Source organism: Cryptomeria japonica, chromosome 10, assembly GCF_030272615.1.
Source record: "Cryptomeria japonica chromosome 10, Sugi_1.0, whole genome shotgun sequence".
Lineage (NCBI taxonomy): Eukaryota > Viridiplantae > Streptophyta > Pinopsida > Cupressales > Cupressaceae > Cryptomeria > Cryptomeria japonica.
The window spans coordinates 426,620,983-426,647,469 of record NC_081414.1 but is presented as its reverse complement, the minus strand read 5'-3'; the positions used below and the strand labels follow the sequence as shown (position 1 = coordinate 426,647,469).

At 34.8% G+C, this 26,487-nt stretch overlaps 1 protein-coding gene across 1 annotated transcript in view; it reads right to left on the bottom strand.

Moving 5' to 3' along the window:
- Positions 1 to 26,487, bottom strand: part of LOC131075816 (probable metal-nicotianamine transporter YSL6) — a 242,704-nt gene that overhangs the window by 40,032 nt on the left and 176,185 nt on the right. The window contains exons 5-6 of the mRNA XM_058012717.2: positions 18,956 to 19,145; positions 10,144 to 10,276 (exon numbers count right to left, since the gene is read on the bottom strand). Of these exons, the coding sequence (XP_057868700.1) occupies positions 10,144 to 10,276; positions 18,956 to 19,145 (323 nt within the window). The remainder of the gene's footprint in view (positions 1 to 10,143; positions 10,277 to 18,955; positions 19,146 to 26,487) is intronic.

The window sequence follows — 26,487 nt, the reverse complement described above, 5'->3', positions numbered from 1 at the left end:
ATTTGTATTTCATTTTATTTGGAGTTGGAGATGCTGGCAAATCTGACATTGATTGTGAACCTGGAATGCTGTGATAAAGACTTAAAAGAGTTAAGGCAACATCATAGTCAGCTGCAAATATCATTCTTTCATCTTCAAATGGGTAAAACTTTGATTTCTGAATTTCACGGTTTTGTGAGAGGAAGAGGGGAGATATGTAGAAATGGGAAAATCTTGACTTTGACCAATTTCGGATCTTGGGAGAATTTTCGCAAGTATACAAGTTGGAAAGGACATACATGCAATCGGGGTTTTAAAACCCGAATACAAGTACACTTGTAAATTCGAAAATGGAGAAATGGACGAAAAATGAGATTTTGACTTGCGGGAAATGATGGAAATGGAAAGTACGGATATGGGGAACATGAATGGATAGAAACGGGAATATCCGGGAAAGTCATTTTTATGAAAATGGGAAGAACTCTTCAACATGTAATCCAGTTTTTAAAACCCGAATTTGCAAAGGAGGGGTATTTCACAATTTCCAACTTGGAATTTTAACAAAAAATGATTAAGTTCCTTAACCGTAGGGGAAGAACAAGAATTTCCAGCGAACTTGTAATCGAGATTAAAAATCTCGAATACAAGTTAGGAGGGAATTTTGGGAAGAACAATGCAATTCAACAATTGCATATTAAGGGGAAGATTTCTTTCACAAAAACCAATTTATAGGGGAAGAACATCACATGCCAAAAATGTAACTAATAACGAAAAATAAAGAAAACAAGAAAATAATAAAATGAAGGGAAGAAAGGAAAGAGAACATACCTTTCTTAGAAATGCAAAATGCTTCTCCAGTAATGCAACAATTCTTGAAATGAAGAAGCAAAACCGGTGAAAAGCAGCAATCCGGAATGTCAAACCCTTATCACGTTTTTTGTAAAAATGCCCCAAATATAGCAGCAATCTTAAACTTGGAGGACCAAAATGCCAATGAGAGTGTGCATCCAAGTTTATTAGAGCAAAATGCCTAAGGTAGAAGAAGAAGCAATGATGCCAAATGTTTGAAAACATTGCCAAAGGTTGAAAACGTGGCCAAAGGGAATCACATGGCCACCATTATAAACTCCAACGGCATCATTAAATGGTGCGAAAATCCTCTCACCCTCCACGCCTAAGTAGGAAAGGGCAAAACGATTTAGGAGTGTGCAAATTTATGGAGTAAAAAACGCCCAAAATGTGGGTTAAAAAAACCACGTTTTGCTGATTTGGCACCAAAAACCAGCAACAATAAACTCTAAATGGCAAAAAATGTGTTTGTGAAAGCATGAGAATAGGATAGAATCCTAAACGCCTTGCATCTCCAGCAAATCTCCGCAAAAAAATCGCTTTGACATCTTCAACAAATCCATTTTCCATGCAAATCGGGTTTTAGAAGACACATGACAAGTTCGAATTGCCCAAAATGAAGCAAATCGGGTTTTAGAGAGAAAATAACAAGTTTTATTTTCACTTTTTCCACTTACATGCCAAAATCGGGTTTTTTAAGACAAATGGCAAGTTTAAAAATTCACTTTTTCCACTTACATGCCAAAATCGGGTTTTTTAAGACAAATGGCAAGTTTAAAAATTCACTTTTTCACTTACATGCCAAAATCGGGTTTTTTAAGACAAATGGCAAGTTTAAAAATTCACTTTTTCACTTACCAAGCCAAAATCGGGTTTTTTAGGGCAAACTGCAAGTTTAAAAATACTTGTAAAAGGGAAATAAAATCCCTACAACAAGTTAGAAACACTTGCACATATGTAATGGGGATTTAAAATCCCTATTACATGTAAAAACCATTAAAGTAGGGGTTTTTTGACCAAACTGCAAGTTTACTTGCAGTTGAGCCAAAAAATCCCTATTTTAACTAAAAATGACCAAAAAACAATAAAAAGATAAAAACATCAAAAGGGAAACTTAAAATAATTTACAAGTACTTGCAGTTTGGTCAAAAAACCCCTGCTTTAATTAAAAATGACCAAAAAACAATAAAAAGATAAAAACATCAAAAGGGAAACTTAAAATAATTTACAAGTGACATATTTAAAATAAAAGTGCACATGTAATTGGTCAAAAATTCTCCTACAAAGACCAAAACAATGAATATCATTAAAACTTGCAGTTTGAAGAAAATTCTCCACCTGCAGTCTAGGTTTTAAAACCCGAAATTGAAGGAAAGGCATAGCAAACGAACCCAGAATTGGACGAAATTCGAAACGTAGTTCGAGAATGAACTAAGGATTAAGCCAGTCCAACGATTAGTAGAAATTCTGCCTCGGGAAGCATGCCATAGAGTAAAATTTTTCATTTTTTAATAAAAATTTCACCGTAGTGGTCCTTCATTTTTGGAAACAAAAATGAGGACAACAATTTTCACTCATATTCATTTCCATCATCCATACATACCATTTCATCCACTCATTTCACACCTTCATTCATTTTCCCCATTTAAAGTCTACCTGCGGTCAACCATCCAGAACCTGAAATTGGTTCAAAATGCGCTCAAAAAACGCTTGAAAATGAGTTCTAAAGGTCCAATTACAAGTGCAAACTTGTAGTTACCCATTACACATATGAAGTTGCATGTTTGTTCCCCGCAATTGCAGGTTAATACTCTTGTTTTCCCCACACATGTAATGTAACTTCCAAAACCCGAAATTCACTTGTGAGCCCATTTTTGCATCAATTTATCTCTTCCCTTGTCAATCCGGTTTGCACACACGATCTACCAAATCAATGGATTAAGGCATGGGCCTTATTTTGCAAGCAAATTTCAAGAATGGAGGATGATACAAAAAAGAGATACAACAACAATTCATGGTTGAGAGCATAGAATACTTTCAATACAAAGATGGTCATGACATGAAAAGAGGAAGGCAACCCTTTCCCTCCTGAAAAGATAGTACTACCCCAAGCAAGAAGTCAAGGATGCAAGTTCTCGTTCCGGTTCAAGATGTCTTTACCAATCCAGAATACTTCAAGTTCTAGCATCCTGAAGCGACGTGAAGATCATCACAACACAAAGGATGATGCAGTTAGAGTCGTGTCTTTAGACACATGGAATAGTTTTAGTTATGCATTTGTAATTTTATTTTGACAAGTTACATGTAAAAAAATAACTTTGTAATTGCAAGTTAACTTATTACTTGCACTTTTGTAATTACATGTAAAGCAACTACAAGTTGTGTTCAATTAGGACTTTAGTTGGAATAAGTCTTAGTTAGTTATTGAATAAGTCTTGGTGGTTGAGAGAATCTCTCAAGTTAGTTAGGATCCTCCCACCTTTTTCTCAAGGCTCCTCTTCTATAAATACTTGAGGGGTCTATTGTAATCTTTATCTTTTGGAAAGCAAGCAAAAACATTGCCAAATTTACAGCAAAAAAGTCTTTGAGCTTTCATGCGTAAATTCAAGAATTGAAAGGAATAGAAGGAAATTGCTCAAGCTTTGAGTCTTTGTGCTACATACTTGAGTTTGTTTTCTATATTATCTTTCATGCAAGTGTTTCTTAAAGAGCTTAATCACATTTGATTTGCAGTCTTTGTGCTGCAAGTAGTTGAGGTTAATATAGATTAAAATAAATATTTTGTTGAGAGAAGCTGTAAGTCTTTGTGCTTTCACTTGTTCTTAGGAGAATTTAGGAGCAGATTTTATGAGAAATAGCTGTGAGTTTTTGAGCTTATACTACTTCCCATTGTTTTAAGTAGAAAAGAATAAGCTATTCCAGTCTTTGAGCTGTTATAATTTGTTCTTGATAGAATTAGTATAGAAAAGGGTAGATAGGACTTCATATAATCAAGCCTTTGAGCTTGATATTGCTGTCATGTCCCGAAGGAAGTGATGGAAATCTTTGAGCTTTCAGGAAAATTCATTTCCTTTCTCTCATTTAATTTCGAAAGTTGTTACTGCTGTTTTATATCAAATCACTATCACTTTTCTGTGAAGAGAAAAGGATATTGTCTTTCTTGAAAGAAGAAGAAAGATTGTTGTCCCATCCTATTTTATTTTCAAAGTTGTAGTTAGATAGGGGGAGCCTTCCCTTAATTAAGAGAGTTTTACTCACACGCTGTGGTTGAAACCACAATTTTGTATATTTCCCCAAGTGTACAAAATTTTCAACTAACAAAATCCACCCCAGCTGGTTCAATATTTTTACCTAGGAAATACACTTGGTTTGCACAAGTTCGTTATAACTGATTTCAAGGTTTCAAATATGAAGATCTACATGGTGTTTTGATTCAGATTTTTGGGTTTGTTAGTGTATTGATGTTTAACGAGATTTCAGTGGGTTTTGCAAGTTTTGAAGTGTTTCCAGGTTTGGCTGTACACCTTTGTCCTGCAGGTCAACCACACATATTGACTGATAGACACCGAGGCATCTCACATCAGCTTCTGGGTATTTTGGCCAAATCTTCTAATCATAGCTGGGGGACTGTGATGTCCCCTTCTTGTTGACATCAGATATTCAGTAAGATTAGCCTATCATCCTGACCCTCGTGAGCTAATGAGTTGGGATAGAGGGTCTTCTCAGGCTTGTCTCATCTCCAATGTTCAGTATGTTTTGGTTTGGCTTTCGTTTGCCATCATTTGGACTTCATTTGCTATACTTACTATTTATAGTAAGTCTTGGGATGTTTGAGAAGGGCCCTTTCTATTTTTAGCAGGACCATATGGTCACATGGGGAAAAGCAGGGTGGACTCCCGTTTCAGACAGTATAGCGAAATGTAAGTATTTTGGGAGGTATTAATGTTTTTGTGGCCAAATTAATATTAAATCATTAAATAAGGCTAATATAAAGTTATAACTTAACTTTATATTTTAAGGGTCAAGTCATCATGAGAAGGGGGCCGAATTTATTAATTATGAGCGTATAACCCAAAGTTTATTTAATTAATGATGCCAATGCAATGAAATGACATTTTAATGTTAATAAGAAGCTTCTTGGAGAAGTTCGAACTTCTTTGGGGAATATATAAACATTAAAGGAGAAGTTCGATTCATCATTATTGCATCTTGACTTCATGAATTTCTCTCTGCAAGTGAAAGCCAAGGTTTTCAGCGTGCAATCTGCCATTGGAGAACGGTCAATCTTCACTGTGCAAACATTTGAGGGAGTGGAATATCTTTTGGATTTGGTCTGTAAGAGGGCTTCACATCAGGAGTCCGAATTGTGCTCAAATTGCAAAGTATTTCTTCAAGTTTTACATCGATTGAAGGAGAAAAAAGTATTGATTCCATAGCAGATTCAATATATGTGGATTTGTCAACATTTACAGCTGCTACAAGCCATATAAGTTCTTCTCAGCCCAACCACACTTCTCACCCAGCCATACCATCTAGGGCTTGGGCAATTTTGCACTAAGAGGCATTCAAAAAAATCTTAAAATAATCTTGGGAGCAGCGGCCTGCTATAGGAAATCAATTGCACCCTTTGGGAGGGTAGGAAAGTTTATGCAGCAGTTTGAATCAGTATTTCAGGTTCCAATCATTCCACTTGTAATTCCTTTTTCGATTCCAAATAGCTCAAAGGGTTTTAAGTGTTGGTTCTATGCTATTTCTATGAGCTTAATGTAATTATATATGCATTTAGTTGAAGTTAGTTGTGTTTGAGCATTTGTCTATATTCTGCATTCATTATATTTGAAAAATTCTCAAAAAGTAAATAAAAATCAGAAATTACAAAATCAAATCAAATCCCAGTTGCAAACCAAACAACAGAATATCTGCACAGAGGACAAAGGGGTCTTTACAGGAACACCATTTTCAGGTATTTTTGTGGAGTTTGAAGCTGATTCTGATTTTTCCTAAAGAAATTGCTTTCCTGGAAGGCCGTATAAGTGTGGGTTGCATTGGGGTTTGTGCCAAGGTTTATGGGCTGAGTTTTAAGGCAAGCAAATCACTCTTTTTGAGGCATTTGGACAAGTTAAATTTTAAAGTGATAGCAGGTGTTTCTATGAAAGATCCCTGATGGATCCCCTTGCTGATCTGCTGTAATTTTTAAAATAATAAACTATATTTTCCTGTGATTTTGCTGATGGTCTTACAGAATAGAGAGAAGTTGCAGAATGTTTGGTTTCTTTTTGTATTTTTTTGAATATATAAGAAAGTAATGAATAAAGAACAACAAATAAGGAACGAAGCTGAAACAAGTAAGAACATTCAATTAAATCAGAATTGTTACAAATCGTACCAGGCAGATTTCTGATTTATAATATCCAGATTATTCCCTACGCACTGGGGATGTGCTTACATCCAATAATGGTGCCAACTGAAGGGTAGATGATGAACACAAACCAAGAACACCAGCTATGGCTGAATGAAAATCTTCACCACTTCCAGCGTAAAGTGTACCTGCTGTAATGGTGGCATCAAGCTGAAACAATCACGCCCCAACTAGGAAATTCAACCACCCTATTGAAACCCTCACCAAGCAATCTGAATCTCCACAAGGAATAGCGCATACACTCTGACCAATAATGCCACTGCCAAAAGAATCCACTACCAATCAATAGCTGAGGGCTATGTCCCAGCCAGTACCAATCATGGGGTTTGCGTCCCACATTGAAGAATCGCTATACCAGAGCAATATCGCACCAAACAAGTTTTCAATATGTAAAAGATAATGAGAAATTAGGTTTCCTTCTCCTTATATCTCTTTCCTTCCAAATCGAACCCTAAAGATATATGAAAAGTGCACTTTAATATAAAGTCATATTTCCCAATATTGGGCGCCCAAGTATAGAAAAAACACCACTTTTTCAATATAAAATAACTCCAAGCGCCAAAAGGACCCTGGCAAGTGATAATCATTTAGAAAAGTTCAAGACCTTTCCAACGAGCTATAACACATGGGCATACGAATCTAGATGAAGCCAAAAACCCCTTATTACTCCAAAATGGCTATAGACATAGCCTTATTTAAAATATTAAAACACTAACTTAGGAAATATTTAAATATAATAAAGATATAACCCAAATAGCTACAGAAAGCTCGAAACACACCAAAAGCCTGAAACTGAACCTGTCACCTGTCTGTGACTGATGTCGGAAATCATGGATCAATCGGCAGTCTCATCCCTAAAATCTAGGGATGCTCCTAGAAACTAGGAAACACACCCAAATCTCCTGAAACTGAAACCATTTGAAAGGTCATGAACAACCTCACGACTGGCAACTGTCACGACCTCCTAAAATTTAGGGATATCCCCTAAAATCTAGGAACTGCTCCAAACTGCCTGTAAAGCCAAAATCCAGTCACTATATGCATTGAATGAGTCCCAATCAACCTCTGCTAGCCTACGAGACTCCAATGATAGGCCAACTCCTCCATCTCTGATGTCCACTCTAGAAAGGGGACATAACATTCTAAGTCAATTTGGTGTTGAAAGGAGGTGTTTTGGAATGATTAGCTAGCCGTCCCTGTGCAAGAAAGCACATAGCCAGCTACAGCAGTCTCTTCTGGAAGGTTTCTGAGTGTTTTCCAGACCCAATGAAGTGATAATCTTGTGTCTTGAAGACTGTCCAACAGTTCTCAGTGGTTTGGAAGGTGTTGTGTGAATATATCAGAGTTATTCACCCTGTTTTTGATGCCCTTATTGCTTCAGAAGTCATATATTTTAGTGTTGTAGCGTTGAAAGTGACTGAGTATTAGTTTGTAAGGACTGATTTCTTGATCTGAGCAGTTTAGTGGGCCTTTCCCCCTGTTTGGAAGCTTTTTGGATGCCATCGCTGCCTTTGGAGGCTTGATTTCTATCACGAGAGGTCACTTGATTGTTCAAACTCAGAAAATCTGTAACAGATCTGTTGAGTACCTCTTTGGCTGCCATTCTGAGATATTTTGCTTGGTATATGACTGATATAACTTTGTAATTTCATTTTGGTATTGTGTTAATGCTATTTTCAAGGCTATGTAATGTGTTTTGAATGATTAAAACTTCAGTTCAGACCTTATCAGCAAGTTCTTTCAGTTTGTGTTTGGCAAGTTCATCGTGTGGCAAAACTATTTCGAAACCCCCAAAAAAATTCAGGGGTATACATTTCATACAAGTACACCCAATTTGATCTCGCATTACTGTTATATGTGGCAGGCTTTCACACTATTGGTGCTTGGAGACTCAATTGATGTTTAACTCAAAATTCTCCAAGGGAATTAAGGCATAGTTTTCACAAGCTGGACACAAAATAGATCATAAACAAAATTGATAACCATTTTGGCCCCATTTTCTCCCAGAGCAACTTTTGGCAATCTCTAAGATAAAATATTCTAGTAAGATTTTGGATGCAAAATCCCTTGCAATGATTGGGAATTTGGCTCTAGGTTTTACAACTAGAGATCGATGGCTAGGTTGCTCCACAACAGGCATGTGTCCTTCCACATGATGCAAACAAGCGCATTTCAAAGGAAGATTCAAACTAGGAAAACTGACTGGAGCTCACTACATGGCCCAGCACACTCAATTAAATACTTGTGATATTTGGGTCAACTCAAACAGACCTAAGGCTATGATTTCCAAATTTTAAATCCAGTTCAACCAAGGATTAACATGAATTCAGATTAGACTACTGCTTGAGCCTCCCAAAGAGGGTAAGATGCTCCAAAAGGAGTTTCAATGTGCACCTCTTCAATAAACAAGTTCATTCACTTTTAAAGTCTAGGAAATGCAAAGAATTGAAGGCAAGCCTCTGACTTCCAGGTAGTGCGAGATTTGTACATGTGACATGATCGCACATGCTCGAAGCTAATTTGGTAACTCATACGAATTTCTCCAAGACAAACTCCAAACTTGAAATCAATCATACTACAAACCAGAGATGGCTCAAACCAGATTAGTCCTTGGACCCAACAAGAAAACATTTTCTTCTCCAAGGGTGCGATGCTCTAGGACCTTGAGAGAGACACGTCTCAATCTCATTCTCAAGGCTATCGAGACACATGGTGCAATCATGCATCACTACATCCTAGAAATGAATTGAGGCAGAAACCAAAAGATCGACTAAGGAAAGAACAAAATATACAAAATTAAATACATAACACAGCTACCAATTGATAATTAAATGTCAAATATCGAACATTAAAGGTAAATGAAAATAATTTATATCAGTCTATCCATATTTGACTCATGATTTAGAAATGCATTGTGCATTGCATCCTGTCAATAGAAATGACCAACCCCTTAGGATTAGAATCAAGATGACATTTGTCATTGAAAGCAGCAAACAGATTTTGACAGTATTTTAATAGATGCATTACCCAAAAATTTATAACAGAAACCTTTTACACCAATTTTCACCATTATTGCAGATTAATCATACTGGTTCTGTCTCCTAAGGCAGAATTATATGGCTATCAGAAGCAAAACAAGTTAAAGATCAGCAAATCTTCTGTGCTTTCCTAAAATAATATAACCATGGGAGCTGCAAAGACCCCACAGACAAGAAGGTTAAAGCAACCTCATATTTAGTTTTTTATACCTGTAACAGGGCATTGCTTGAACAGAAAGCAGGCCCCTGGGCGAACCAAGGTAGGACTGGGATCAGAGCCCGGTTCAGATGCTTCAGTTTCAACCAGGGTTTCCACAGAACCCAGTAACATTGGTAATATCAAATATACAATGATGAATGAACACAATATTGTTAAGACATTGTTTCAGACAATGATATATATATCGAGTTATTTGGTTTAGAGACACTCTAAAGCTTCAAAATCAAACTTGAGAAATTGGTGAATAGAATTCTATGCATCTTTATCAATCTTTTGCCCAATAGAAAATGGAAAGGAAGAAATGAAAGTTGATTAGCACAATCTAGGGATCATTTTGCGCCAGGTTAATGATTCATCACAATTGAATTGTCAACCCATCATGAATTTGTAAGTTTCAGAAACAAACAAAAAAGATATACACATAAAATATAAAAACCTGAATTCATATATACCTATTATACTCTGTCAAAATAAATTTAGATATAATTAGGCTAGAAACTGGTCCCTGTCCTTAATAGAAATTGCTTTCTACCCTGAAAGATTCTTAAATGCCATATTAGCACAACAATAAGATCATGAAAACACTTATATAATAAAGACTATAAATTATAATGAAAATGATATAAATAGTAACTTACCTTGAACACTGTTGACAAGAGAAAGTTCATTTTCTTTTCTATATTGGGAATAAAATTGCGTCACAGTAATGCCAACTATCTTGATTAAATTGTATATCCCATCACCTAGAATAAGGGAAATGGCTATAAATACCTGCCACAACATTTGAATAAAAATATATTATTAGACATTGATTAATATATGCAGCACATATCAACTGGAAAATAAGAGCAATATTATCAGCCAATAGCATATTCTTTTTAAGTTAACAATAATTAAGGTTCTCATTTTCGGAAGATTCTAGTTCAGAAAAACAATGCCAGAAAGATGAGCGATTTAACCATTTTTTCCATATTCGAATGGTTCCACTTAGTACATGTCCTGATGTGGATTTTATGCTACAGCCAACATTGTAGAAAACAATTAACCATTGAAAAAATAAAATATACCCTAATGAAGGAGACTTAAAGAAACCTCCCAAGGAAGCATCAATAGTTAAAACACTTTCAAGATGCATGGCAAGGAGTTAGACAAATTAAATCCTTTTCAAGATGCATTTCTAATCATTTTCTCCTGCACCATTGTGCATCCTCTTTCTACAACTTCTATTTCCAGCAGAATGCAGTCTCCATACATCATATAATCTCTTAGTGAAACGAGAACAAAAAATATGTTAACAACTTTTAATCCATATTGGAAACTACAAAACAATGATAGCTTGAGTTAAATGCAATGTGCACCTTCACTTAAGAAAACACGTTAAATAAGAAAATATCCTTACACATTCACCTAGTCAGTTGTTGCATACAAATGGATTCAAGAAAAGCAATTTTAATAGGTTGCAAAGTTGCAAACAACATTGATGACTATCCTTTTGGTAACCAGTGGCAATACATTTGTTATTATTTCTATATTGCTAAGCCACACAAAATTAAGAACACCTTATAGAATACCCCCCTTGCCTTATCAGACCCTAATGATGAAGAAGGTATTACCCACCTTAGCAAATTGCCCCATCATTGTCCCTACCTTATCATAAGTTAAAAGCCTATTGCCCTGAGTTTGACACCCCTAGCACTCAAAAAAGACCTAGCTTTATGGATTTTGGAGTCTACAAAATTGAGCACCAACAAGTTGTAATCACAAAATCCAAATGTATGTGAAAGTCGACAATTAGATGTACCAATAAGCCCAATCTAATATGACAACTCCAGCTCTTTCTAAAATCTGAATATGCATTTGATTATTCACCCCTTGTACTCAATGCATGAGGAGAGCACCATTCACCCTCTAGTAGTGCTTACGGCATTCTGTATAATTAAACTATGGAAAGTGTCTATACACAAGTGTGTTGACATAACCCTATAGTGTTCAAACCCATGAAAGAGTAATGACAAGTCATCAAGTATACAAAAAAGAAAGAAGTTCAAAACTTATGAACTCATTTTAATTTTGTAGACTATTTGTGCAAAAAATCACAAATAATGTAGATCAATCAAAATCCTCACTCCCATTACATATAGCGCTCATGATGTAAAACATCCATGGCTTGAAACTACAAGTTACCTCTTCACCTATGATTTGATTGAGAAAAGTGATCATGACCAAAAATTTATCTTAAAATTCCTTTTGACTCAATTTTTTAGGAAAAAGCAACTTTTTCTGTTTCAACCAACACTTGCTAATTTGCTTCTAACAATCTAGTAGAGGATTCAGCCAAGCCTTCTCACATTCTCATAAATATACCTCAAGCGATTCTTCATATGGAAGTATGGAAAAAGTCAATTCAATCTCATGTAATTTGAGGCTACATAAGACTCATCCATCTATGGAGATTTTCAATTTTTAGATTTCTTGCTTCCTTCTATGCCAATATAAAATTATTGTCACCAAAGGGAGCATACTAAAAATGAGATTAGATAAAGAGATACAATTTACAAAATTGGGCATGTGGATTCCTTGTTTCAAATTCAAGATTAGCTTTGGATATGAGTTCCATGTGATACTTTGATGGGAAAAACGGATAGAGGCTTTGATATCACTATTGAGTTTTCCATTTCTTTCATATGTATTACCCATAGTGTTTTGCATAAACTAAAATGAATTCTCGACTTTGTATGGTAAGTGGGAATCATGCTACTTGAATCAAGCTGCTACCCATAAACTTTTTGCCCACTTTACTTCTTTTATCTTATCTTCAAGATTTAATCCTTTCGAGAAAATATGACATAAGCCACTTTCCCACACCTTGGGATATTCATGAGATTGAAGAGAAGAATATTGTATCTTGTAATTATAAATATATTGATTTGAATTTTGATCCCTTGTTTGAATGCACCACACTGCTGTAATGACCAAAATTGACACCTTTGACAGATTTTGACTTGAATATTTCAGATGTTAGGGAGAAAAACCGGAGTTAAACAAAATAAAGCTGATGTTATGACTATCTTTAGAATTATCCTAAGTTGCCGGTACGGGTACGGGTACGTTGGTACGGCAATTTTTTTGGGGGGGGGGTTGGGTACGTTTGGGTACGTCCGTACAAAAAAATGTAAAAATCATAAATATATACATATATGCAGTCTAATAAGTAGAAACAAAAATTAAATTTAGAATCCCACATATCATCCATATGCTAAACAAAACCTGGAACTATCATATATGATTCATATAACTATATTTATAACAAAATTACAAATTTATTGTAAGTCTAATCTAATATGAAATATCCATTTGTCAAAATTTGAATATTATGATCATAGATGGAACACTCGCAGAGTACTCGGTGAGTTTCAAAAACTCGTCGAGTAATCACCGAGTTTTTTGCAAAAACTCGGCTAGACTAAAAAAAGAGGACCAAACATGTCAAAAAATTATCAATTTTTGTTTTTTCAGGTCAGTTTCATTCTCTTCATCAGAATATACACATGAAATATAACATTTAAGTATAAGTGGCATTTCAATATGTCTTTTTCCTTTCTTATACTTTATAACACCCGATGCCTTTATAAAATAATAAAAGTATTTTTGGCCTCACGGGGACTGCGCAAGGGGCGTTGCCCCTTGACCCCAACTTGGGGGCTCTACCCCAAACCCCCATCACAAAATATAGGGGGAAACTGCGTTGATGGAAGGAGGGAAAATTTAACCTCCGAGTCTGATTAGGCTCCATATAAAAACATAATTAGCATTGAAGAAATCTTGGTATTATACATTTTAGAGTTGAAAGTTTGAAACTATGAGTATGAATGATGAAATTTCAAATATTGCGCATTTGTAGATCTCCACCAAGATCTAGACCTATCTCTCTACCCCTCTTTTTCTCACCCTCGGAACTGGGAAGATCTCCACTGGGAAGAGGAAGAGGAATAGTAAATAGTTTTAGCTAGAGCTGGGAAGAGGAAGTTGTAATTGTAATTTGTAATGATGTATTTACTTTTGGTTTTACCAAAACTATTTACTATTTTGCTTCCAGCTATCAGCATTCCTCATGAGGATACGATTTTGTAGACACTTTGCATTTAAATATATCTAGAATCAGCTTGTTTCTTTTGTGTTATCATTTATTGACTCATTGGATGCATCTTCTAATTAAATTTTGCAAAAAAAATGCATTTTTTATTAAAATTAAGCATCTTTTTACGTTGCCGAGTTTTTGCCGAGTTTTTTTCTCAGGGGCTTGGCGAGTCGAGCCGAGTCGTGAGTAGTCCAACTATGATTATGATAGATATCGAATTTATTGTTCATTGGTTCAACAATAAAATAACACAACTAATAATCAGAAATAGCATCATATGGGTCACTAGGAAGATCAAAATCAACATCATCATTAACATTAGATGATGTAGGTAGAGTACTGGAACCACATGCAGCCTCACTGCCACTTGCACTAGCAGCAAATTGGCTATTGGACTCCCCAGAAAGTGAAGATTGTGTGGCAGCTGAAAAATCCAAATCAGTTCGCTCTAGATCTACATCCCAAAACTTTGTGCTCCCATCCTTGTACTCATTTTGTTTATGAGTAAGAAGGCGCAAGTTTGAATGCACATAAACGAGCTCTTCCGCCTCACTTGTTGTCAGTCGGTTGCGTTTCACTGAGTGGATAAAGGAGTATGTGCTCCAATTTCGCTCAGATGAAGAGGAACTAGCAACCTATTGAATAATTGACACAAAGTGAGAGGGCGACAATTATAAAATAGTAAAAAATATAAATTTAGAGAGCAATAAAAATTAAGAAACTTACTTGCGATAAAACTTTGATTGCAAGAGTTTAAAGGTTTGGTGATGTATGGCCATTGAGGTACCACCAAGCATGAGCATCTTTCTTAGACTTGCCACGGAGAGCGGAAACACTTTGACCATTGGAGGCTACAAAATCAGCAAACTCACTTGTCATTAAATCCTCCATTTCAAAATCGGCGAAGAGTTTAGTAAGTGATGTCCTACACCCTTCACTGACTTTTGAATCTCTATATGGTGGTACCCTTGATGGCTTAGCAAGCATTTCATCAATATAAAATTTGGGAGTCAACGCAAATGCAAGAAGATGTAGTGGGGTGGTCATTTTGTTCCACCGCTCAACACAAATTGACTGAACCTCTTTAAAGAAAGTTTCTTCGGGATCTTGCTCTTTTGCATTGATGATGGCTTTCATTTTCTCAATCATCGAGTCAATGCCATCATATACCTCTCCCAAACATGGGTGATCCATGTCAGTATAATGGATCATACTCATGATGGGCTCAGTGAAACTCAAAAGATATTCCACTCGATCCCACCAAGTGTCATCTAGGATCATGTGCTTTACATTTGTTGCCCTTTCAGTATTGGATTGCCTCCATAGGGACCAACTTTGACTAATTACCATGCTAGCAAGTGGCTGTCGCACCTTCACAAGTCGCCTCAAGACGATTGTGTTGGATGCAAATTGAGTCTCGGCAACCTATTCAAAAATAAAAAATAAAAATTAGAATACAAAGAAGACATGATCAAAATAAAATAAAATTAATGATTACCAAAGTGAAATGTAGATTTTAAAAATTTGAAGTGTTTCAATTACCTTTAGCAACTCCAACTGTGAAAATGATCTGAAAATGGCCTATGACATGTTATGGTTTGTGATGAACATTTGGATCTCTTCAGCTTCAGCATAAATTTGTTTGATCCAATGTATTTTCTTGCCTATCTTTTGTAGCATGAGGTTGAGAGAGTCGACAACACAAGGTGTCCAAAATATGTGTTCAAACCGTGTCTCAATCAACATACTTGCAGCTCTACAATTCTTTGCATTGTCTGTTATTACTTGGACAACATTTTGAGGTCCCACATCCTGAATGCATTGTATAAGGATGTTAGCAATAAATTGTGCATCCTTCACCTGTCCCTCACAATCCACAGCTTTCAGAAACATTGCCCCTTTAGGGCACACTGCAATTACATTAATTAATGGCTGATTTTTGGTATCCTTCCATCCATCTGAAATGATGGACACCCCTATTTGTTTCCATGAATTTCTAATGGGAGCCAATGCATTGTCTATGTTTTTTACCTCCTTTTTCTAGTAAGGTGCTACACACCTTCTCATAACCTGGCCGTGTGTACCCTTGTGGAGCCTCATTTACCTTTCTCAACATATCCTGCCAATATGGTGATCGTACCATTTGCATATAGACATCTTCCAACGGATTGATCTGCAATCTCTCTAGCATCATTCTTAAATGCTCTCTCTAATGGTCCCCTGCTTCTCTTCACTAATTGGGTCCAAGAATGGGTGGCTCTCTACCATGATATCAGGAAAATCACTATAAGATGGAGCAGTAGGGGGCCTCTTTGATCTACTTCCTCTTCCTGTCAACAAAGGATGGTTTGAGGCACGACCAACTCTTGCATCTGCTTCCTCTTGCTCTCTAATATATTATGCTATTTCTTGAGGTGACATCCCATTTCCATCCTTTCCTAGACATGGTTTGATTCCTTGTTGGGGAATGGCACAAAAATGGGCTTTGACATGACTGTAGGAGCTAGTTTTTTTCACACTACAGAAGTTGCATATCCAATTAAATGTTCCACCACCTTTTACTTGGTCTATTATTTTGACATATTTCCATAAAGGTGAATTTGGGTCAGTTTTGAAAGTCCGTTGAGGAGTAGAGCTAGCAATCGTTGCCATTATGATTTCTACAACAAATTAAAAAATAATTATTAATATTTAATATTAAACAATAGATTATAAATGTTAAATATTTAAATTTAATAATTAATTTAAAATAAAAGTGAAATTATTATAATTATGAAAGTAATAGCAACATTTAAATATTTACAAACTTCTAAATTACACAATAACTATTTAAAATATACCTATTTAAAATAAATTAAATAACAATACTATTTTGATTTGTATTTACTATTATTTAATTATTATTATTTCAAATATGAATATTTTAAGTTAAAATATTCATATTTAAAATAATAATAATTAATAAATTATTAACTAGCAAAATAGTTTTATTATTTAAAATTAAAAATGGAAAATTATATTTTTTAATTTTTATTAGTTTGTTTGAACTTTGTTTTAATTTAACAAACAATTTAACAAACTATTAACAAACTATAATAAAAAATTTAATAGAAAATATGTTTTCCTACCTGCAGCGGAAGCCGGAAAGAATGGGGGATGGTCGTCGATCATCGCGTCTCCTGTCACCTCCTCTCACCTCTGTGCCGTCGCGCCTCCAAGAAGAATTTCCGTTTTTCGGTTTTCCTTCTTCGTTTTCACTATGCATGGCGTGGAAGGAATGGTTCTGCGTTTTTTAACTTTTGGCTTTGCTTTAGGGTTTAAAACGTTAAACGATGCGATTCCACCCGTGAAAAAAACCCTCGAAATTTGTGCGTGATGCAGATTTGTCAAAAAAACCCTATGGAATCGCCACGTCTACACCAAATGCGTCGAGATTCGTGACTCAAAAAGCAGATACGTTTCAGGTGGAAAAAATCAGTACCCTGTCTGAATCCACAAGGATTCCAAGTCGAATCCGAATCCAATACGTATCGTATCCGGATTTGGGGGAAAAATGTGAAGTACCAGTAACTTAGGAATTATCCTTCTATAGATGTTGTCTCTTCTGTCATAAGCCTTAAAAAACCAAAAAATATTATATTAACTTTGTTGTACCTATGGTTTGTGTAGAAGGGGGCCAACATTGATTTAAATTTTAAATTATTAGAATTTAGGAGATTTTTTACCACCACCTCTTAGCAGTTGATAATTAATGAAAATGTATGAAGTGAAGGCCATATTGATAATGGGATGGCTGGAGCATGTCAAATGGAAAATACAATATTCACTTTCATCATTCATGAATTAGAATGAAGGTCCACCATTAAATGTATGTGGCATTAATCCCAATTTCTTCCGCCTTTGACTTGTGTATTCTACAATTCTGAAATGCTGCAAATTAGCTTAATCTTCCCATTGCAAGTTTGTTTCAATACCAAGTGTCTTACTGTTTGCAAAATGGGTCAGCCCATAATACTATGTCCCACTTTTGGCCAAGTGGGACATTGAAATCAACATTTTTAACCAAAATTTCACTTTTTATCAACTATAGCAACTAAAAGATTAATTTATTTGAAGATGATGTGAATTAATGATTATTAAATTTTGTGTGCAGATTCTAAATATATGTTCTTTTAATATTTAAAAATGATTTGCAAATTTTTTTACGCATGTTTTAATAACTTGCTTTTTAAGTTAACGTTTTAAAAAAGTGGCATTTATTCTATATCATAGAACGTTTTTACAAAAAAAACAAAATTATAAAGTATTACACAGATTAATAACACCAAAATCTAGTGTGAAGACATTTTTTCATAAGTTTTTACTCCATATTTTATTTTTTATTAATTTTTGAAGTGAGATTAAGTATAAATTAGACATAGGTTTATTCCATATTGCATAGCTTTTTCTGTATATATTCAAATTAATTTCCATTTTCTTTGTTGAAATAAGGACATCAATACCTAATGCACAAATATTTTTAAAAAATAATCTTTTTATTTTATTTTTTCTACTTGTGTGAAATAGAGACCACATTGTTTGGTGAAAACCCTACATTCATAAGAAATAGAAAATAAAGGTAGTAATCAACTTAAATATATTCAAAATTATACTTTTTGGAAAGATTATAATAAGGGATACATACTTTCAAAATAGAATTTCTACTTCATTTTATCTCTTACAAGCTGAAGCAAAAGTGGTTTTTTGTCACCATTTTGATAGACGCGAAGACACCATTGAGGGTTTGAATTAAGATTAGGGGGACCATATCCAAGGGAGTTTTCTATAAAGGGGTTTGATCTGCCCCCATTCAATTAAACCCTTTGGATGGAATATGAAGGCTTAAATCATTTAATTTTCTATAAAATATGTGATTTCAAGCAAAAATCAGGATGTCCCATAAGTGGGACACACTATTGTGGCAGCATTTAAATCATATCCATTTTTTTCATGTTTAATAGGCATCAATGTTGATAACTGATTGTTTTAGTGACTGGATTTAATAATTGGTGATGTGTTTGGCACTTGATGTTGCTCCCACCTTTAGCATCCATACATATAGGGTTTTAAATTGAAGTTCCATTGGAATGATTACACTAGAAATAATTATGCAACATTAACACACATCACAAACAGCATGCAACTCCTTAGGCATAATTGTATTTACTATACAGTTTTCCTTGTATAAGAATTGCTTTAATGCTTTCTATCCTCCATGTATTGTCATTTAGATTTTGATGACGACTTTAAATCAAAGTTTCCCTCCAATGTACCTTGTAGCCATAGAGGCCCTTGAAGTCACTGCTACCAAGGTCTGCTGGGTACCAGTCCCCTGCATGTGTGCTAATGAGAGGCCATAAGATCCCCCATGATATTATAGCTCCAAGAAAAACTGAGCAATTTACAATGTGAGGGCAGATAAGCCCACATCCAATGTAGGTTGCACTGAAATCAAAATAAAATCTGCAATAAAAAACAAGCAGAGCATTTTAGCGCATTCATAATAGAAACATACTTTTCAGATGCACCAACAACAACATGAAAAGATAGATCATCGCCAGGGAAGATCATTCATTATGGATGCTCATCAAACAAAACTGAAAACTTGTTAAATATGTACACAAAGAAGAACAACTACACTGAATTTTATGCTAGATTAATATTGGAAACAAATTATTCTATTCTCAAGTAATGATCTATACATTCTATAGTTTATGTCAACAAATGGATGGGATATGATGCGTGTTACAACACAAATTACATCGCTACCTTTGAAAAAATGGACATCAGTGTTCTTGAAATTTTGTCTGAGAACTATTCTTAACCTCAAACTAAAAGAGTGGGCTACCAGCAGATGTTTAACATGAGCAAACCATTCATTTGTTGATTTTATTGTGTGCTGAATAACTGCAAAGGCAGATCATTCATAGAAAGTATAGCCAACAATTGAGAGTAATACCAAACATGAATCAACTATAGACGAACTTATCATCATGCAAATTCACATCACATTGGATATAGATTAATTTTTAAAAGTGGAAAGCATTAACACTAATATGCCATAAGCTATACATGATATTCAACTGGTTTTTGTCATTTCATTTTACCATTTTCATATAAACATGTAAATATAACATCATTTATTTGAAATTCAGTTATGTATTGAATATTTATCCCATTGTATGTGAATAGATGACTGAAGGAAGGCTAACATGTCATAAGATATACAAGACATTTGTCATTTCATTTTACCATTTTCATAACACATTGCAATTCTACTATCGCTTATTTGAAATTCACTTATGCATTGAATGATTATCCAATTGTATGTGAATAGATGACTCAAGACCAACGTTTCCACAGTACAAGCGACAGCTAAAGAATTTAATAAATTACCCTTAATGATATTTGCTTATGTAATTATTTTATTTGATTGAAAATGTGTTTGAAATTTTGGAAGACTGTAACAACAAAGAAACTGTAATGTCCCCTAATAGGATATGCCCTAAATTTGCCCTAATTCTATATTTCTAAATGAATAAGTGGATTTAGAGAATACCTTTCATCCGTTTGAGGCCCTGCAAGCATATTAGAAAACCTCTCATAACAATAATCTCAGTAAAAAGATTAGTGAATTCATACCAGAACAGGAAATCAGGTCAGAACAGCAAATCAGATTAGACCAGTGAATCAGATTAATGAGCTAAATCAGAGTACCATAAACAATGGCAGCATTATTAATTCAATTATTAAACATTCTAATGTCTTGGAAGGCCCATAGGAAAGCATGAGAGAGTGTAGCTTCAATGGGGTGTATTGGACTCTCTACTCTAGGCCCGAGAGCGGATATACCATCCCTCTTGGCCTCATGTGGCCCATGCCATCCAAATGAGGTGGTCTACCCAGTGAGGTGTCTCCTTTCCGTTATTCCCTCATCTTGCCAACCTTCTCCTCCTCTCTATGATTGGTTTGTGTTTATGTACTCCAATAGGAAAAAGAGGTTGCAACAGGGTGCCCTGGAAACCCTCTCCTCTAGGCACAAGGGCAGTACCCTCTGTACCCCCTTGGCCTCATGGAACCATCTATGTTCCCTCATAGAGGTGGCGTAACTAGAGGAATGCTCCTTAACCTACCCCTCTTGCAGACCCACTTTCCTTCTATCATGGCTGAGGATTTTCAGACAATATGAAAGAATCCAGTATTATACAAATTCTAAACATATAATGAATAAGTTACAGACTTGTACAAATAGATACAGTTTACTGGCTACTATGATGTTATTATAACGGTAATGTATTATAAATAATCAGTGGTGCAGTAGTTAATCTATTAATGCAGCATTCATTTCTGTTATGAACAATGAATTCATACCAACAAGGTTACCCAGTTGACCTCGTGTTTATTTAATGCCTCTGTCCAGGATTAGTGCTTCCTTCAATACCCTTCTGACTGCTGGGCACATTTTTCTGATATCCCTCCATTTGGCTTGTAAGGTGGTGACCCTTTCTTCAGGTGTGACTGTTTGGAATGGTAGCATCTGTCTATAAGCCAGCGCATCCCTTCAAAACTAATTGCTCCTCTTAACCCCCCTTTTTGTGAAGTCTAACTACTTTTGATTAATGTGAAGAAGGCTGTGGTTAGGAGAGAAGAGGAAACCGATGTATGAAGAACTACGATCTTCCCAATGTAATAGCCACGATCTGATAATGAACGCATTTTGCTACTGCTGCATAGTCATCAAGAAATCGTGAAGTCTTACTGTGGTAAAACGATTTCTTTGCTGGGTTTGCTGATCAAGGAATGTGGGTTGCTGATTAGAGGTATCAATTCAGGGGCATGACAGAAACAAGGAGTTTAGGTGGCAAGAAAAAATAACTGTACTGAGTTTATCGTAAATTAATACCTGCAAACAATTTTTCCTATTTTCAGGAAAAGCTTCACACATTTGTAGTTTGTGTCAAAGTATGGAGATGATATGATGTGTGTTACAACACAAAATTACATAGCTATCTTTAAAAAAAAAGATGCCAAATTTCTTGAAATATATTCAGTAACCTGAAAAATATTGCCAACCTCAAAATACATATATGGACTACTAGTACATGTTTGAAATAAGAAAACCACACATTTATTGATCTTATTCTAAACTGCTAGTTCAGGTTTAGGTTTGGGTTCAAGTATGCCAATATGGCAAAAAAAATTAGGGGTTATATTCTTTTTTAGTACATTTATACAAAAAACATATAAAAACCATAGGCATATACATATTTGCAGCCTAAAACCACGAACTAAGTTTAGAATACCACATAAAATGCATATGATAAACAAAAGAGTCATAAAAATTAAGAGTACTACTTCAATGTCAATTTGTAAAACATAATGTCATGATAGACATTCATTGTTCAACTTTAAAATAATAAAATCAGCAATAAGCATCATATGGACCTGTTACTGAAATTTTCATGATATTTACAATTCAACGGAAAATTTAAGTACCTAGGCAAAGATTACAATCACATAAGTGAAATCTTTCAATTGTTATTTAATTCATTATATTTTATACAGTTGAAAGGATTACGAGAAGTAATCTACAGGAAGGAAGGATTTCAGTTGGTGGGGGTTCTGGATTTCTTTTCTCAAGCCTAGCTGAGTTTTATATCTTGTAACCCATTTTGCAGTTCTGACAGAAAATTTTCAATAAAGATATCAGTTTATGCCTTTTCTCATTTCTGAGTTATTTTCATTGTGTGGTTGAGAGCAATTTTCATTTTTGTGTTATTTATCAAATAACCTTTCTTGAAATTTTCTGTCTCATGCATGAATCACAGGTCATGCATTGTGGTTTATTAATTTAATTGTTTGTGAAAGTCATTTCCTTTCAATTTTTCTGAGCAATAATCCTTTGCATGAAACACTTTTGTGATATGAATTCAGGGATGTTATATGTGTAAAACAGGTGGATTTAGAAGACTTTTCTGTCACTTTTCAGATTATATGGTGTATCACCCTATTTAGTTTTCCTTGTATTTCTCCTTTCATCCTCATTTATTCCCTCTCCCTTTTCTCCAGAAGCTGTTCTTCAAGGTCTTGTTAGAGTAGGCGATCCATCATTTTCAAGAACTGGCCTATCCGGAGGTTCAATCGCAATAATTGTTTACCCACAAACTCGTGATTGTTCCCATGTTAACCTAGAGTGCTAGGTCTTAATAGCTTAGTTATCGGGTGCCCATTTGGGCCTTAACAGGACCCTCATAAAGAACATCATCATCATCATTGACATTAGATGACGTGTGCAGATTAGAATATCCACAAGGAGTGTCACTTGCACTCACACTAAAAGTATGTTTGCTATCTGACTGCTCAAAAATAAAGATTGTTATGCAGTGGTAGCATAAAAGTTAGTTTGCTCTATTTGACATCATAAACGTTGTTGCCTCTTCCTTGCAATCATTTTGTTTGTGCAAAAGAAGGCACATATTGGAAAACACGTACACTGCCTTTTTTAAGGTAATTGGCGCAATTTATTGAGTGGATGGAGGAGTATGTACTCCATTCTGACCAAATGAAGATGAACTAACAACCTATTGAAGCAAAGTTAGAGAGCTTTATAAAATTATAAATCAAACTTCAAACTTGAAAAAAAAAATCCAAAAATGAAATGAAATTCAAATGAAGAGAGATTCAAACAGAAATTAAAAATAAAAAACTTACTTGCAACAAAACTTGAGATTGTAGGTTTGGGAATGGTTAGTTATGGAAGTACTATAAATTGTAAGCATCCTTATTATACCTATCATGGAGAATGGAAATAATTTAACAATTATTGTATATATAATCAGCAAACTCACTTGCAATTACATCTTTGACCTTCACATCTTCACATAGTGCAACCCTTCTTGGCAAAGGCAATGAAAGGACCTTGGTGCTGTAATATTTTGGAGTCAATGCAAAGGAAAGAATATGTAATGGGTTAGCATTTTGTTCCACCACTTAACAAGAACTTTCTACACCTATTTCAAGAAAATTTCTTCAAGATCTTGCTCTTCCTCATTTATGACAGTCTTCGTCTTTTTAATCAATGAATTGATGCCATCATATACCTATCTCATGCATGGCTTCTAAATGTCAGTAATACATATGCAACAGTTTCCTCATATGTAATAGCAGCTTATTTCATCTATCCATCCAACAGATATGTCGATTAGGGTCGATGCTACATTTTTTAACTTCCCCATCATGAATATAAATCCTTATTCTACTTTACTGATAAAAATTAAAGATCTAAAAAAACCACAGAAAGAACTCTTGTAACAATTGTCTAAAACTAAATTTTGAACTACCCTAATAGATTACAAGTAACTTTGAATGTTTATAGATTGTTCATTGTAGTGAGATAACAAGAGACAAAGGAAGTTATCATAGTCAACCTGTAGAGCTTGTAAGTGATTTGTGTGGTTACTTCTCTCCTTTTCTGCATAATATCTACTATGATTTAAAACTTTCTATGTTTCTTTGAGTCTCTGGGATTGCATAGATTTTTTTAAAAACACAAGAAAATCATTAAAAAAACATATTGTAGCAGTTCAATTCTATAAATAAACTGCTAGCCATCATTAATATTCTATAGAATTAAAATTCAAATTACATTGAAATCCATACTAGGAAACATTGAACAATGTAATGTATCAGTACCCCTATGAAACTGTCTTCAATCAGGTTTGTAGTCATAAACCATGTCATTCTTGTCATGTTATCAATATCAACCAAGGTTTCCTTCCTATCTAATTGTGCAAAGTTATCAGGTCATGGTCTAGTTTTTCAAATAAAAATGTGTGCAAACTGGTCAAGCATGAGATGCCAGATAAAGATGCTGACCATCTTGATAATTTAATAGATCCATCATAAAAAGACAAGAAGAGAATCTCAAAGGTTTGAATCTGAAAGTAAGATTGGTGAACGGCTAAAGAAGCCTCTCTAGCATTCCATTCAAGTGGCAACCTCAACAAAAAGCAAAACCCAGAGACAAGTGAAATGTGAACCATACTTTTTAAGTGGCTAAACCACCTCCAAGTTCCATCAAAATATGAAGGTGTCAAGGTCAGTTCAAAAGCATTTATAAGGTGAAGTCAAAAGTTGACACAAGCATATGGTGGCAAGATCATCGCAAAGTTGTGCCCGATACGTGGCACACTAAATCCAAAACCATGCCTAGTGAAAATAGTGTACAAATAAGTTAAGTGGTGCAAGTTAAATATACCTTGACCGTAACAAAAGTATGCCTATGTTTAATAAGTGGCTAATACAATATAAAATTTCACAAATCAAAGAAAGGCACATTTTAGGCTTGATAATGCCATTTAGAAATAGTGCTCACAGTGGCAAGCTTGTTATGAAACCACACTCAAATGAAAAACACATTGTAATCAACTTTTAGGCATGTTTTCCGTATGGCAATGTAATGTCCCTTTTTTTGTTGATTCCAACAATCTAGGAAACTCCAACTTTCTTGGAGAGTGTTAGTTTTATTAGAAAGATATGCTAATAGTGGCAAAGAGCTCTTGGAACCAAGATGAGTACAATGGTACTTTCCATGTGTGGATCCAACATTCTGGGAGCACTCCACACTTCATGGAGAAGTTTGTCATCTTGGGAAAGCACCAACCTTCATATAGAATATTTTCTATGCACTTAAGGTATTGGTAGTGTGGTCAAAATTCATGTTTGGGCTTTTTACTTTTTTTTCTGTAAATTTGGTGGCTGTGCAGAAAATAAATAAATTATTAAATGGTTAAATATTTAAGTTGTTGAAAAGTAAAATGAAAAGACAACTTATTTTTATATGCAGCTTCTGGATTAGATTGCTTACACAATCTAATCCAGAAGCTGCATACAAGATTTGAATGGATTGTGGAAATCTTATAGCTTTAACTTATTTTTAATTATATGAAAAAGTAATTAATTAAGTTTAAAGGGAAAAGGTGAATATTTAATTGAAAGAAATGTTAATTATCTCTAGGGTTTGGATGAAAAATGAAGAAAGTGAATTAGGGGGAAAAGAGAAGATATTCTATCCATCAATTTCAACAAACCCTCAATTTGGAGAGCTTTGAGCTCTGGTGCAACTTTTACCAGGAGGACAAAAAACCTCTTGGTTTATTCAAGAATCGGCAGATGGAAATCTTCTAATTCTCATTCTTGGCTTCATATAGGGGCCAAATTTGTGCTCACAATCAATTACAAGTTACTACGAATTCTAGATACAGATTACAAAATTTTATGCAATAATTTATTCTAGATTTGTGACTAGAATCTATTGTTATTTTATTTGTTAGTTCATAAGATGATACCAGCAATACCATTTATCCCCAAACTACTGTACCATAATAAGAAGAGGAGCATACGGAAAATAATGCTGGCTGCCACTCCCAAGTGAGTCAAATTTCATGTGAGGGCTGCATACAGATATAGAAGGTCTTAAAAGCTATTTTAAAGTCAAATGCTGACTTGGATCAAGAAGTGGGACACATAAGGTAAGTCATTGATGCAAAAAGGAGGTTGTGGGACCCTCCAATATAAGCACCTTCAAAGATTCAAGGAAATTCCTTGAAAGAAATCACAGAAGCCTATAAAAAAAAAAGAATCGCATGATTCACATCATTTCAAAGGAGATTGCTGATGTGGAGCTAGTCATGGAAATAAAGGCATAAAGGTAACTGCAGATTTAAAAGACCTGGTCACAGCATATTAAAAACTGTCATCCCTTGACAGTTGGTACCAGATTGGTCACAACAGCTGTTTACAGAAA